The 13,962-nt window shown below is 34.8% G+C and overlaps 1 protein-coding gene across 3 annotated transcripts in view; it reads right to left on the reverse strand.

Moving 5' to 3' along the window:
- The window catches only part of Br140 (bromodomain-containing protein 140), a 507,858-nt gene that overhangs the window by 222,615 nt on the left and 271,281 nt on the right, over positions 1 to 13,962 (reverse strand). For all 3 annotated transcript variants that reach the window (XM_090369105.1, XM_090369103.1, XM_090369102.1), the window contains exons 15-17: positions 11,969 to 12,487; positions 3,233 to 3,472; positions 2,316 to 2,747 (exon numbers count right to left, since the gene is read on the reverse strand). In XM_090369105.1, the coding sequence (XP_090225231.1) occupies positions 2,316 to 2,747; positions 3,233 to 3,472; positions 11,969 to 12,487 (1,191 nt within the window). The remainder of the gene's footprint in view (positions 1 to 2,315; positions 2,748 to 3,232; positions 3,473 to 11,968; positions 12,488 to 13,962) is intronic.

Raw genomic sequence — 13,962 nt, forward strand, 5'->3', positions numbered from 1 at the left:
GACAACAAGGTTAAGAGGCAAAAAATCACCTAACAATATAAAATTTGTGCACAGTTTTGAATTGTTTGGTTTACCTGGTGGAACAATTTCTTTGTGAATGATTCCCTTTCTATAAAAGTTTTCAACATCAATTTGGTTTTTGATTTTTGAAAACAAACTTTTATGTGTCTAGGAGAGCATGCTGATTAGTGTTCCATGCTTTGTCTCTATGGATTGAATTTGAAGCTGCACCAACAGCATAAATGAGCTATTTGCATTCTTTGAGTCTGGCAAGTCTTCTGACTTTGTACATTACTCAAACAGTGCAGAACAAACCTAATGTATAGGTCTTCCGCTAACCAAAATCTTCTACAAGAATGGCACAAATTGTCTGTTAATATAAACTGTTTTTCCATTATTTGAAGAGTCATTCAACAATTGGATGTGATGAACATGTAAAATTTTTTGACTGCTACTGGGGCCTCAAGTGTTCTAGGATGTCTGCAGTGGTTGCCAACTTCCAGATCCTCATGTCCATCACAAAATCTTGCAAAACTCAAAAAAGCGCAAGTGACACAGAGCATTAATACATGTTTTATTAATTCAGTCACACTTTCCCCAACTTGAAACAAAATTTAGTGTTTGCTCTTTGTTTCACCACTTAACACAATGATAACACCTTGAACAACACAACAAACCTCCAAAACAACTGCATGTAAATGACTTATGATACAGAAATGACCATGTAGAGGATGCAGTCATGTAGGTTAGCCACCTATATGCTTTGACATGAATGCAATCGACTGTGTTGGAATTTACTTATCAAAACTTATATTATTTATGAAAAAGAATTATATTTGAATTCATAGGAAAAAGAAATAAGAAACTAATTAAATGCACTACACTATCTAATGATGGATGTTGCAAAAAAAAAAAAAAATCACCTTTAAAAAAGTGCAGAAGTATATAAAGGGGGTAACCCCCCTCCTTTCTGTACTTTTTTAAAACTTTACACCCACCACCCCCTCTTTTTTTAAACTTTTTTTCCTGCACAATATCCACTATCCAGAATTACAACAGTAGTAATTCTGAAATGTCTCCCTTGGAAAATTAAAAAGTTTATTAACAAGGAAAAGGGCTAATTAAAGTCTCATACTAGTTACTGATCTACAGTAAGTTAAAATTTGATAAAAGTTCTTAATGCTTTAAAAAAAAATAATGCATTACAAAAAAGGATGAATGGAAAACTATTTTTGTATTTTTGTTCATAGTATACCTGTATCTTAGGTGTAATGCAATTAAATGGTTTTGAGATAATATGAAATTTAAATTAGAGCCAAACTGAAGTCAATAGACTTTTCAGACAATATAAAATGATGAAACTAAGGTTCACCTTATTCTTGGTAACTATCTATTCTCAAGGGAGCAAATACACATTTCATGAAATAAAACAAACTACATCTAGCCAAAATGGTACTAAGATGACAATAAAAATAATTATAAGACATCTATACACAGAGCTAGCTGGTCTGTGCTCCTTTTATGAATCTTCACCATATATCAGATCTTGTTTTGCATTTCTAAATGTTTTAAAGAAAATTATTTTGAAAACTGAGCCTTTACAGTTTTTATACAATAATTATAGATCACAGTTATTATCGATATACATTTCATTACTGCATACAGATATTTAAAATGTACTGAAATCAATTATAGAGATAAAAATTAGAAACAAAGAGAAACATGTAAATGATGGCAAGACTTCTACAAAACAGAAAAATATTGTGCCAAGATTATGTAAAATAATTTTTGTATGCAGCACTGTCTAATAAAAAAAAAAAAATTAGATCAAAACTTATTCAAATACATCTTTCATTTACTTTTGGGTTCAATTACATAATAAATTTTCTGTATGATTAAGCTTCTTTATGTAGTTCCCACACAAACTACATATAACAATGTTTAGTGATAGCTGTAATGATACCTTGAAAAAAGTTTTGATTTAAAACTGAATTTCTTTCCTAGTCCTTTAATTAACAGAAACTTGCAATACAGGTTAAAAGTTGCGTTTTTGTGAAAGAAAACTGAAAGCAAATGTAGGCATGATTATATATTTAAAATAAAAAACTGAAGATATCAATTTCTAACATAAAAGAAATTTATAAATTTATAAGCAGCACATTTAAAATTAATAATTCAATAAGAAACAAATGTTAGAGCACACAGCTTGGTTAGGTTACTTACATGATGCTTAAGTTTTGAAGCAAGATCAAAGTTTAACAAAATCATATAAAGAGCACAATGAAATGTAGTATAAATAAATCTGTGAAACATACCACTGGATTTTTCCTTTGTTGATGCTGATAAAGGTGCAGCTGTCACAGAAAATACATTGGCTGGAGCTGTGGTGGAAGAAGTTGTACTGGTTTGAGATGAAGCCAAGGTTGCTACCACTAGTGCTGAAGCAGAAGCTGATCCATCAGTACTTTTCCTCAACCTCCCTCCTGCTCGTTTTGGAACAGTGGCTGGAGTGCTGGGTTTCTTTGTAGAACCAGCTGACTTTTTCTTAAAGAGAACTGCGGTCCTTCGATTCACCCCGCCCACTGCCGAGGATGCAGTGGTGGAATCACTGCTGCCATCATTCGGCGGAGCAGTGAAGCTATTCTCCGGTGACCCACTTTCGTCCTTGCTGGCTGCGACGGCTTCAGCAGCCATGGGGTTGGACTTTGCTGGGGGAGGTGCCGATTTGTCAGCGGTAAGTCCACCAGCTACTGTTCAGCAAGAGTGCAAACAAAAACAACAACAAACCAAACTAAAAACCAGAAACTGAACATATCAGAGTTGATGATATTAAAAAGAGAAAGAAGAATATAGATTAAAAAAAAAAAAAAAAGTGGCAAAAGTTTACTTTATCTTAAACAAAACAGAAATGAACTTATTAGCAACATAAAAAACATGACATATAGCTCTGTTGAGTAAGAAGAAAATGAACAAAATTTTAAAAGGGATGGTGAAAGAAAAACTATTTCAGTTCAAGTTATTGTTTTCTTTTCTTTTTTTTTTTCTGAGTATAAATGACAAAAAAATAAGAAACACTTTATATTAAGAGAAAATGTTTAATGGAAGTATTAGATATTTTACAGTGAAATATGTGCAGGCTGACAGCCAAATTAAAGCCAACAATCAATCTGTACACTGTTACAAAGTGCTTATGTGGTGCTGTCAAAGCTGGAGTATAGTCTGCTGCTCTCACCTTTCTTGGCAGGGGGCAGGGCATCACTCTCGGACCGAGACCTCTTCTGTGCTCGAGCACTTTTACTTCGTGTCTCCCTTTCCTCAATTACAGGTTCCTTTTCTGTCTCCTTTTCTTGCTCTCTCTCCTTCTCTTTCATTAATCTGGTCAGAGAACGTCTGGATCGGGTCATAGTGTGCCTCTCTGGTGTCTTTTCAACTTCTGGGAGAACTACAGAGGTTGTATGCTTCTGCGGTTTGGCTGAAAGTAAATAAAAATTAAGACAACTTAAAAAAGCATAATTATATAAAAAAATTTATTCTAATTGAAATTAATATGAAAATTTAAGCCTTTTCTCTTTGATAAGAAAATATCTCTAGTTGAAAGTTGCAATATGACAATTTTTAAAGTTTAGATCCTAAATCAGTGAAACCTGTTGGATCTTGAAATTTGCTAGATTTCATGAATTGTGATGGTAATGGTGGTGGTGGGGATACAAAAATGCCTTGCTAAATACAGTTGGTTCTGTATATAAGAATCACTAATTAATTAAATCAGCCACTTTACTGAGCATAACTTGGAAACCTGAATCTTTTATATGTTGTACTGTATATAAATTCTCTTATTAAATCATAATTTAAGCTTACTGAATCATAAAAGTTAAGTGTGATTAATTGCCAAGGACTTTCTTGATAATATCTCTCTCTCTCTCTCTAATTTTATTGAAATTTGTTCCAAATGGAGATAACTTTGCATAAAAAAATATGCACATGGACACTCCCAACAATCAAGTGATCCAGATACATTTGTAAGTGCACTAATCAATGTTGTTTATATCCGCTGTTGCAAGCAACATTTTACTGCCCATCTGTGAGAAGTGATTATGTGATAATTATGCCTTGTTTGTTTACTGCCTGCTCTCTGACCCCTCTGTGAATGGACTGTACTGCATCTCATGTATGTATATACAGTGAGTAGGTTAATAATTTTAGATTGCCAGTGATGGTAGTCTCTTTCAAAAAAGAGACCAAGCTAATAGTTTCTGACTAAGCCTGAAAAAATTTAAACGATGAAACAAAATCTATGAAAGGATTTAAGTGTGGCAAAAAACATGAAATTTAAAAAAAAAAAAAAAAAAAAAAAATGATGCATTATCTCACACACGTTATAAACTAAGGCAATTATTCTGCAAGAAGCATGGAACTACACTTAAGATTCACTATTGAATGGGTTAGTGCCTTTGCACCATGTTCATAGTGACCTGCCAAAGTCGATAATTTACATTGTTTTAATCGTATCTCATATTGTGAATACCTTCATGAGTGGCTGAGGTATTGCACTGCTTTGAATAAGTAATGCTTCACCAATGGAGAAGACTAATGTTACTTATTCTCAGAGGATACCACCACCCAGACAGCACCGTTTCGAAGCTGATTGGCTTCTCATTGGTGGGTGGGCAGGTACCCTGGTGTTGCAATAGTGACAACCCATTTATGAAGTATAAGTCCACAATATGAGAGGTGCATGATGGTGTGCAATAGTATAAACCAAGGTGATTGTTTTGTGTGATGCATGGGACTACGCTTAAGATTCAATATTGACTTTGATTCACTTATTCACTACTGATTCACTTATTCTTAGTGGATACCACCACCCAGATGGCACTGTTTCAAAGCTGATTGGCTTCTCATCGGTGGGCGGGCAGGTACTATGGTCACTATTGCCACACCAGGGTACCTGCCCACCCACCAATGAGAAGCCAATCACCAATGAGAAGCCAAATTGAAACAGTGCCGTCTGGGTGGTGGTATCTGCTGAGAATAAGTAACATTAGTCTTCTCCACTGGTGAAGCATTACTTATTCAAAGCAGTGCAATACCTTGGCCACTCACTGTGAAGGTATTCACAATATGAGATACAATTAAAATGATGCCAATTATCAACTTTGACAGTTCACTAAGAACAAAACATGGTGCAAAGGCACTGACTCATTTAATAGTGAATCTTAAGTGTAATTTCGTGCATCACGCAAAACAAAACTATTACACACCGTCAGGCATCTCTCATATTGTGAACTTATACTTCATAACTGGGTTGTCACTATTGCAACACCAGGGTACCCACCCACCCACTGATGAGAAGCTAATCAGTTTCGAAACATGCGCTGTCTGGGTGGTGGTATCCACTGAGAATAAGTAACATTAGTCTTCTCCACTGGTGAAGCATTACTTATTCAAAGCAGTGCAATACCTCAGCCAATCGTGAAGGTATTCACAATATGAGATACAATGAAAACAGTGCCAATTATCGACTTTGACAGTTCACTACAAACAAAACATGGTGTAATGGCACTAACCCTTCAATAACTATGTTGTAAAGAATAAATTTACACATTCCAGTTCATTTAATCAGAATTGTAGCAGAAAAAGAAAACAAGGAAATAGCTATAATGTTGAAAGTGCTCTGTTATAGTGGGGTTTCCTTATGCTGGAATATTAAATTGTCTTATAAGCAGAGGAATTCTTATGGTAGAAGCTGCAGAAATTGGAACTCAGCTTAGAGAAGAAAATTTTAACAAAATGATGGCTAGTTATCTAGACACAAAGTCAAAAAACTATTTACAAAAAAATTCATGAGAAAGAAGATGCAAATATACAAGTAGCAAATGGATAAAAACAATCTTTCCAGAATTACTTAAAAATTACAAGCACAAGGATATAAAATCCTCCATGACAGTATAGTAATTTTACCACCTGTCACTCATTAGGGGAGATGAGAGTTTGATTTTGAAAACTGGAATCTAACCAACCCAGTGAGTTATTCCAGGCTTTTAGCCCACACAATATTACAAATAGATTAAATAAGATTAATAGCATTCGTTAGCTTATTTTTTTAAATTTAGCTAGTGATTTTGTAAGTTATGACTCGCTACTCATACTGCTCTTTTATTGTTTTGGTGCAAATATCATAGCAAGTAACCAGTAGCGCAGAAGAATAGTAGGGTTTTAATTGTAATAAATAAGTAATTTAAAGGTTTTAATCACTTTTCGGGCATTTATTTTTTATAATATAGTCTGTAAGTGGAACCAGAAGCTTATCAAACTCTAACAGGGAGTTAAATGATTTTGTAATAACTGAGAGCAAAGCGGAGGATAAATATATTGTTGAAGTTAACGAAAGGCACCTGGGATGGATGGGATCGATTCAGTTATATTAAAGGAGGCAGCAAAGAAAGTAAGCAGGCCCTTAGCCATGATTATGAGGTCCTCGTGGACTGGAGATGTGCAAATGTATCCCTAATTCACAGAGGGGGATCAAATGGTGATACAAGTAATTACAGAAGTGTTAGGTTAACTTCTGTTCCGAGGAAAATAATGGAGGCACTGATTAAAGAAGCACTGCAGGATCATCTAGACAAGACTTGAGTTACAATTCAGACACAGCATAGGTTTGTTAAGGGCAAGTTTTGTCTGACCAATTTTATTGGATACTATGATGAAGTCACAAAGGAACTACTGCATGCAAAAAATAATTCTGATGATATCATATACTTGGATTTTAGGAAAGCTTTTCATACTGTTCCACATGGAAGACTACTGTACAAGTTGGAGCAGTATAGTATTAAGGGCAAGTTGCTGCTATGGATAAAGAGATGGCTGAGTGTGAGAAGACAGAGAATGATAATCAATGGACACTGCTCTTCGTGGACTAATGTTATTAGTGTTGTCCCCCCCCCCAGGATCCATGTTGTGCCCAGTTTTGTTTTCTTTATTTATCAATGATACTGATGGAGGTATATGAGGCTTAATGTCCAAATCTGCAGACGATACGAAGGTTGGTAGGGTTGTTAATGACAGTAAGGATGGTACACTACTGCAACAGGATCTGAAAAAGTTGAGCAGATGGGCTGTGAGGGGGAAATTGAAGTTTAACATTGACAAACGCAAAGTGCTGCATAATGGTAACGGTAACCCCAGAGTAACATACCAACTGTGCAGTACTACACTCAGGTTAGTGAAAAATGAAAAAGACTTGGGGGTATTTATGCAGTCAGATATGTGTTTTCTGAGCAGTGCAAACAGGCTGCAAGAGTAACTCATGGGGTCTTGTCAATGATATATGGGAATTTTGCTAGCAGGGATAAGGAGGTAATTATCCCCTTGTATAAGGCAATGATGGTCAGGCCATACCTTGAGTACTGCATACAGATCTGGAGGCCTCATTTTAGGAAAGATGTAGAGCTGCTGAAACGAGTACAGAGAAGAGCAACGAAATTAGTGAGTGGAACAAAGGGTTGCTGTTACCAAGAAAGGCTTAAGTTCCATAAAATGCTGAGTCTGGAGACTAGGCACCTGCGAGGTGATCTGATTGAGGTGTATAAGGCCTTGAATGGTTTGAGCAAGCTCAAAGCTGATGGGATTCTTCCTCTTGCTCAGATTCTGCATCTGAGGGGGGCATAAATTCAAATTGATGAAAGAAAGTTGTAGAATAGATGTGTGGAAATTTGCCTTTAGCCACTGGGTGGTTGATTGCTGTAACAAACTTCCATTGGTTGTTGTGGAAGCTGACAGCTTAAATAATTCAAGGCTGAACTAGACAAATGCTTCAAGTGAATGGATGGCTGAAACAGGAAGGTTTTTTTCTTTTCTTTTGGTTGATGCTATACAAGCTTGCTTTCTTGAATCATATGCTTCTTCTACTGCTAATTGGCCTGTATACACACTTCTACAAATATAAGTTACACTGGGAGCTAGAAACGTAAAAATGAATATATTGTATACAATACTGATGAAGCCAATCTTTATTATCAAGTCTTACCCAATACATCATTAACTTTCAAAACAGTACAAACTCAATAAAGGGGGAGGGGGAATTAAATCTATTTTATAATATAATAATAATCTTATATAATAATAATAACCCCAATCTAAGTCTTTGTATTGCATATAACAGTTCTGGTTATAGACAATATGAATTTACTGATTTAAAAAAAAAACCTTTAAAGATGGGAAGTCAAAAACTCCACGTTCTTTGAGGCATATCACTATGACTAAAATGCTTGTTTGTTTGTTGTTTGGAGCATTAGCAACTAAGGCCATATTGCTCCGGGGATATGCGGTGGTCATTCCCTGACCTTTCCGCATCCTCCGTATTTGGTAGTCACGGGCTCGAACCCCGGTCTAATCAAGAAGCGTGTGCTACGCACTGCTGCTCCTTCCCACCTGGCTACGGAGGCGCCGACTAAAATGCCTGAACAGCAATATATGGATGGCTAGCAAAATATTTTTGGAATTTTTAATAAAATGGAATAAAGAACTTATTTAAGGAGAGAAATATTGCTTTGGATAATCACAGTACATAAAAAATCTAACTGATATCGCTCTTGCATACTTTTGTATTGCCAAGCAATATAAATTCATCGATCAATAGAATTCAACAGAATTAAAATAATGCCTGAGGCAATTATAATTATGATTTTCGTTAATACATTATGATTTTCTTTGCAAAAATCATAATGTATTAATGTGTCACATATGAATACATTACAATTCCTGACTCCTAATGGTTCCTTAATGCAAAATTTTTCAATAACAGTTGAATTCTTAATAAAGCTGACATCAAAACCATTATTCTTCTGTGTGGCATCTGTAATATGTTGATGTATGAAGAAGTCATCAAATCAATTCAAATATACATTGCTGTTGTGCTTTAAAACTGCACAAGTTCCAGTTTATCTCTGTAAAATTAAATTCCATTATGATGAAAGATGAAATATTTGCTTATCCACTCCACTTGTCTACATTAATTGTAATCATATTCATTGCACTTGTTAGGTATGTAGACACCCTCAATAACATGTTTTGGGGGGGGGGGAATAAAAAAAAACCCAACTCTTTCCATTTCGCCCATCCATTCGTTCCAACCGTTCTCGTATACTGGAAATGCTTCTTCTTGAATTGACATGCTTCACAGTTAAAACCATAGTGTCTTCCCCCCCCTTCTCTCATACACGTCTTTCCCATATATATTAATAATATTCAAATTCTGCAACCAATACAAGAGTGACACTACATGTCTGATATCTGAATTATGGTAGCATTTGTTGATTTAACTAGTATTTCAAATTTATTAGCATTCTAGCATTACTACACAAATGTGAAAGTCTAGCATTTCCAAATTACTCATTGCTTATGATAGTGCTTCCTCAGGGATTTTCCAACTGGTAAATCCCTGAGGAAGTGCACTAATTCTCCACTGTTTCCCCAAAGTTCTATAGCCCACTTCCATCTCTTCCACATGACGAGAAAAGTCTGTGGGTTCTTATATAAGCAAGCTGGGTTCTTATAACACGATAGTGTTATAAGAACTCACAACAGGTCTTCTTACTCTGGTCCCCATTATAAAATTGCAATGTAGTGCAAAAATTTAATACATTATGCTTTTAGTCAGAATAAAATTATTGATCCTGTGTTTACACCATCCCACCCTAACATATGCAGCTTCCAGCAACATTTATCTCTGCCTCAACAGCATCAGCATATATTTCTGGACCTGTTCTGTTAGGAGTATTCCATTTCTACAAAATGCAGCCCATGCTGAGAAAAATTCTATCCACGACCCTTGAAATGAAAATTTGTTCTCATTGCCTCAGGGGTATGAAACCCTTATCCGTTGACTACAGAGCAAATTTATGCATTTTGATGACAAAATAATTATAAAGAGAGTGGTTGTTACAGACAGACCATGATACAAATAAAAAAGGGGGGAGGGGATACAGTTATCACCAGTCAGGTCTTGTGCGCACATGTAATATTCAGTTGCAGAAGATAAATACAGTGTTTTTAAACTAACTGCACATTGCTTTATCACTCAAAATGTTAGAGTTCACTTTATATAGAGAAACTCCTCTGATCCAATGTGGCCTACCCAGAATATAAACAGACCTTTTATTATTTTTTTAATAAATAAGATCAACTTATGAATGGGAATATATATATATATATATATATATAATAATCATTGGATGATGGAATATGCAAAGGAGTAGCCAAAGTCTGGATTCAGAATCAGTACTTGCTCAAAGGCTCACATGGAAACAACAATGGAATGGAAAATGAATACATCAGATCTTAACTCTTCCCATTCAACAGATTTAGAAATCAACAAATTTCTAAATGTTTTGAAGGAAGTTAGCATGAGTTTGCCATTCACCCCCTCCAACCCAACACACAAAAACAGGTGGAAAACAGACAGAGACAAATGAGATATAATTGCTTCTTCAATTCTGTCTTTAAAAGGGCATCAACAGATTAGTTCTGGAATGTTATGCTTTTGAATAAATTGGCTTTACCTTGGCATAGAGTGGGTCCTCGTTATCTAAGTATTTATGAGGCTCGATTAATTTTTGCTAAGCAAAATTTGCATTATGACATCTGCAATGTAATCACAAAACCAGGGAGTTGAGTGTTTTGAAAACATTATTTATGCCTCACTTTAGGAAATTAATTGCCAAAATGGACATGATCAATGAAAATAACATGAAAGATTTTTCAAACAAATATTTTTGATTGTGTTGAATTATTGGACAAGTTTGGAAGGAAGTTGCTATTTAGTTGATGAACAGCTGTTTGCACCTTTTAAGTGCAAACTAAAATGCAAACACTGGAAAAGATGAAAACATTTCGGAGAATTGCTCGAATCATTTGTAATGCCTTGAACAAATGAGGATCTGGCAGAGTTAATTATTGAAGAAGAGAGAACTGACAGGAATGATGATACAATAGAATTCCCAAAATAAAAAGAACTGAGATTACAAGAGGCCATTAGGAAAAATTATTGAAACTCTCAAGTATTTTTCCAATAATGATCTTCTCTATGATCATTCTACCAAAGATTATATAAAAAAAAATTTGATAAAAAAAAAAATAAATAAACAACACAATTCATTCTTTGAACCTCAACCAAGTCCTTCTAGAGTAAACCACTGCCTCTCCCTGCTCCTCTTCTGCCTAATAGTCTTATAGCATCCATCTGCACTCATATTCAAATATTTTTAAAGTAAGTTACCTAAATGCTATTAAAAAACCAATTAAATACTTAAAACTTTTTCAACACATCAGTATCGTTATGATGTTAAGGCCCTAAAGCAGATCTATTTTCATTATGTATTTTGTATGAAATTTTGATCCTTATTTTAAATGGCTTGTGTCATCCTAATTATTCCTCAGATAAAGAGTAATAATTAGGATGACAAACAAGCTATTTAAAATAAGGACCAAAATCTCATACAAAATTTTGCTGATGATGTTTTTTATGATTTAGTAGATGAAATAGACATGAAGAGGTCAAAAGGAGGACAAAGAATAGGGAGATATGGAGAAGTGGTTGTTGGGTTGTGTGTAGACCTGCCCTTGGCAGTTCACTGATCATAATGATAATGATGGCTCATGTATTCAATTTCCCAGATAAGTCTATAAATGGAAGAATGAATTACTTTTTTGGAAATTCAATTCTTAATTTATTCCTATTGTCCACACATTTTTCAGTCTGCACACATGTGTGGACAGCTATAAAAGAAAATAATCATTGTTTTACCTCATACTGCCACGTTTCATGAGATTAACTAACCTTGAAAAGTTGGTATTTTGCTCTAATCAACATTAAAAGGAAATAAGTAAGTAAAAAACACTCCCTCTATTAATTCTCTAATTAAATAAAAAATAATGTCGAGGATTACTAAAATTATAATTTTCTTACCAACTCTTGTAGAGGTAGCTTGTTGCTCCTGGTCCTTCACTGAAGGAAGAGGAACCTGTGGCTTTAACACAGGAGGGGAGGAGGCACCTTTTAATGACTTTGATAATGATGGCAATGAACTAGATGCAAGTGATTTTGCTGATGATGTTTTTGATGATTTAGTAGATGAAATAGATGATGAAGCACTAATTAACGTTGGCGGCGTTGAAAAATTTGAGTTCATTAAGTCTTTTGATGTTTTAGGAGATTTAGCTAATGATAATGAGGGTGGGGATCCTATTCTTTTAGGGGAACGAGGTGAAGACATCTGCGGTACAGATAACTTTGTGGGAGATGATTTTTGGTTTTTAAGGGATCTGCTTTGTGATTGTACAACAGTTTGTAACTGACCCCTTGTAACCTTTGTGGATGCACATTTTGTCCTAGACCTTTGAAGAGCACTGTGTTCAGGAGATGGGGATGGAATAGGGAAAGGCACAGGAGATGATTCAGATGACACTGATAATTCTTCTTCAGAATCTGCATTAAAAAAAACAAGAAAAATTTAAAAAAATGGAAATAAATTAAGTTTTAAAGTACACTTAAATCTTATTACTTATGAATCTCATTGTATCTAATAAAATCTGCACTGAAAATTTAATATGACTTTTTTCTGATGTAGGAATTCATGTCCTGGAAATGAAGGAAACTGCTATAATAACAGAATGGTTCAATGCTGTTGGCAGTTAGGATGGCTATACTTTTTTTTTTTTTTTTTAGAACTGGTTCTATACTATTGTGGCCTTGTGACATGGTACATTATCCTGTTAGAAGAACCCATTTGCAGATAACCAGTGGCATTCAAATGCTGCTCCACTGGTATCAAGGAGCACAATTTGCACCAATAAAATGCTACCACCACCACCAGTCTGAATTGTCATTGAGAGATTATGCTTCTGATCAGAAAGCACATATTCAAGAAGAGACCTATTTTGATGGGAACCATCAGAATAATACTGAATCAGTCAAGTGTGACACAAAGAATGGTACAACAAAACAGAGTAACGGTGTGCTATGGACCTAATGAATGTGTTGAGAACACAATTATAAGCTAACATACAATGAAATTGGAACAAATCAGAATGGAGGACTTTCTGGACAAAGATTGGACCTTGCAGGTATGACACTCAACTAACAGCAGGCAGCTCCTAGATATCTAGATCAACTTGTTAGGGATACCACCAATAATCTTGGCTTAGAATTACTACTGATTCAATTGCTTTTAAAAATCTTCAAGTAAAGTATACTAGCCAATAACCATCACAATTTTGCACTGCTCCTTTATTGGGGGGCAGTGCAAGGAAGAGTATGAAGAGGATCTGAGAAGAAAAAAAAAGGCACAAGAAAGACAATGAATTCTTTGCATGCGTAAAAACCAAAAGGATAGAAATAAACTGTACTGGCCCATTACAGGGGAGAAGCAGAATTGATATAGAAGATCAGAAAGAAATCGCTGATGAATCAAACAAGAATATACCTTTTTAAGAGGAGAAGAGTGCTAACCAAACTAACAGTCTTCAGTGTTAATCAAACTATTAAACAATTCAGATAATTGACTAAATGGATTGAACAGATTAGTAGAACTGCTGAAGACAGTCAGTTACCGAATGATGTAACAGATTAGCAGTCTACATTCATGATTAGTAGAACTATCTGGAGGAATTATCATGGTTAGAAGTGAAGAAAGCATAAGGAGCAGATAGCATTTATCCAATTATATAAAATAAGTAACGAAGGAGGCTGCTAAACCTTATTTATAATAACAAAAGCATTCTTAAACTCAGGTTAAGCCTGCCAAAAGACTGAAAAATATCCTTGAAATATCCAAAAATATCCAAGAAAAATTTTCTTGGGTTTTTAAGGTGGGTATTAACAATGTATACTTGTGTGAAAATACATACACAAGTAAGTATATATAATAAATTGGTATTAATTAATGCTTTTTTTTCAATCCT

This window comes from Mastigoproctus giganteus, chromosome 2 (genome assembly GCF_048544385.1).
Source record: "Mastigoproctus giganteus isolate SK-2022 chromosome 2, ASM4854438v1, whole genome shotgun sequence".
NCBI classification, from domain to species: domain Eukaryota; kingdom Metazoa; phylum Arthropoda; class Arachnida; order Uropygi; family Thelyphonidae; genus Mastigoproctus; species Mastigoproctus giganteus.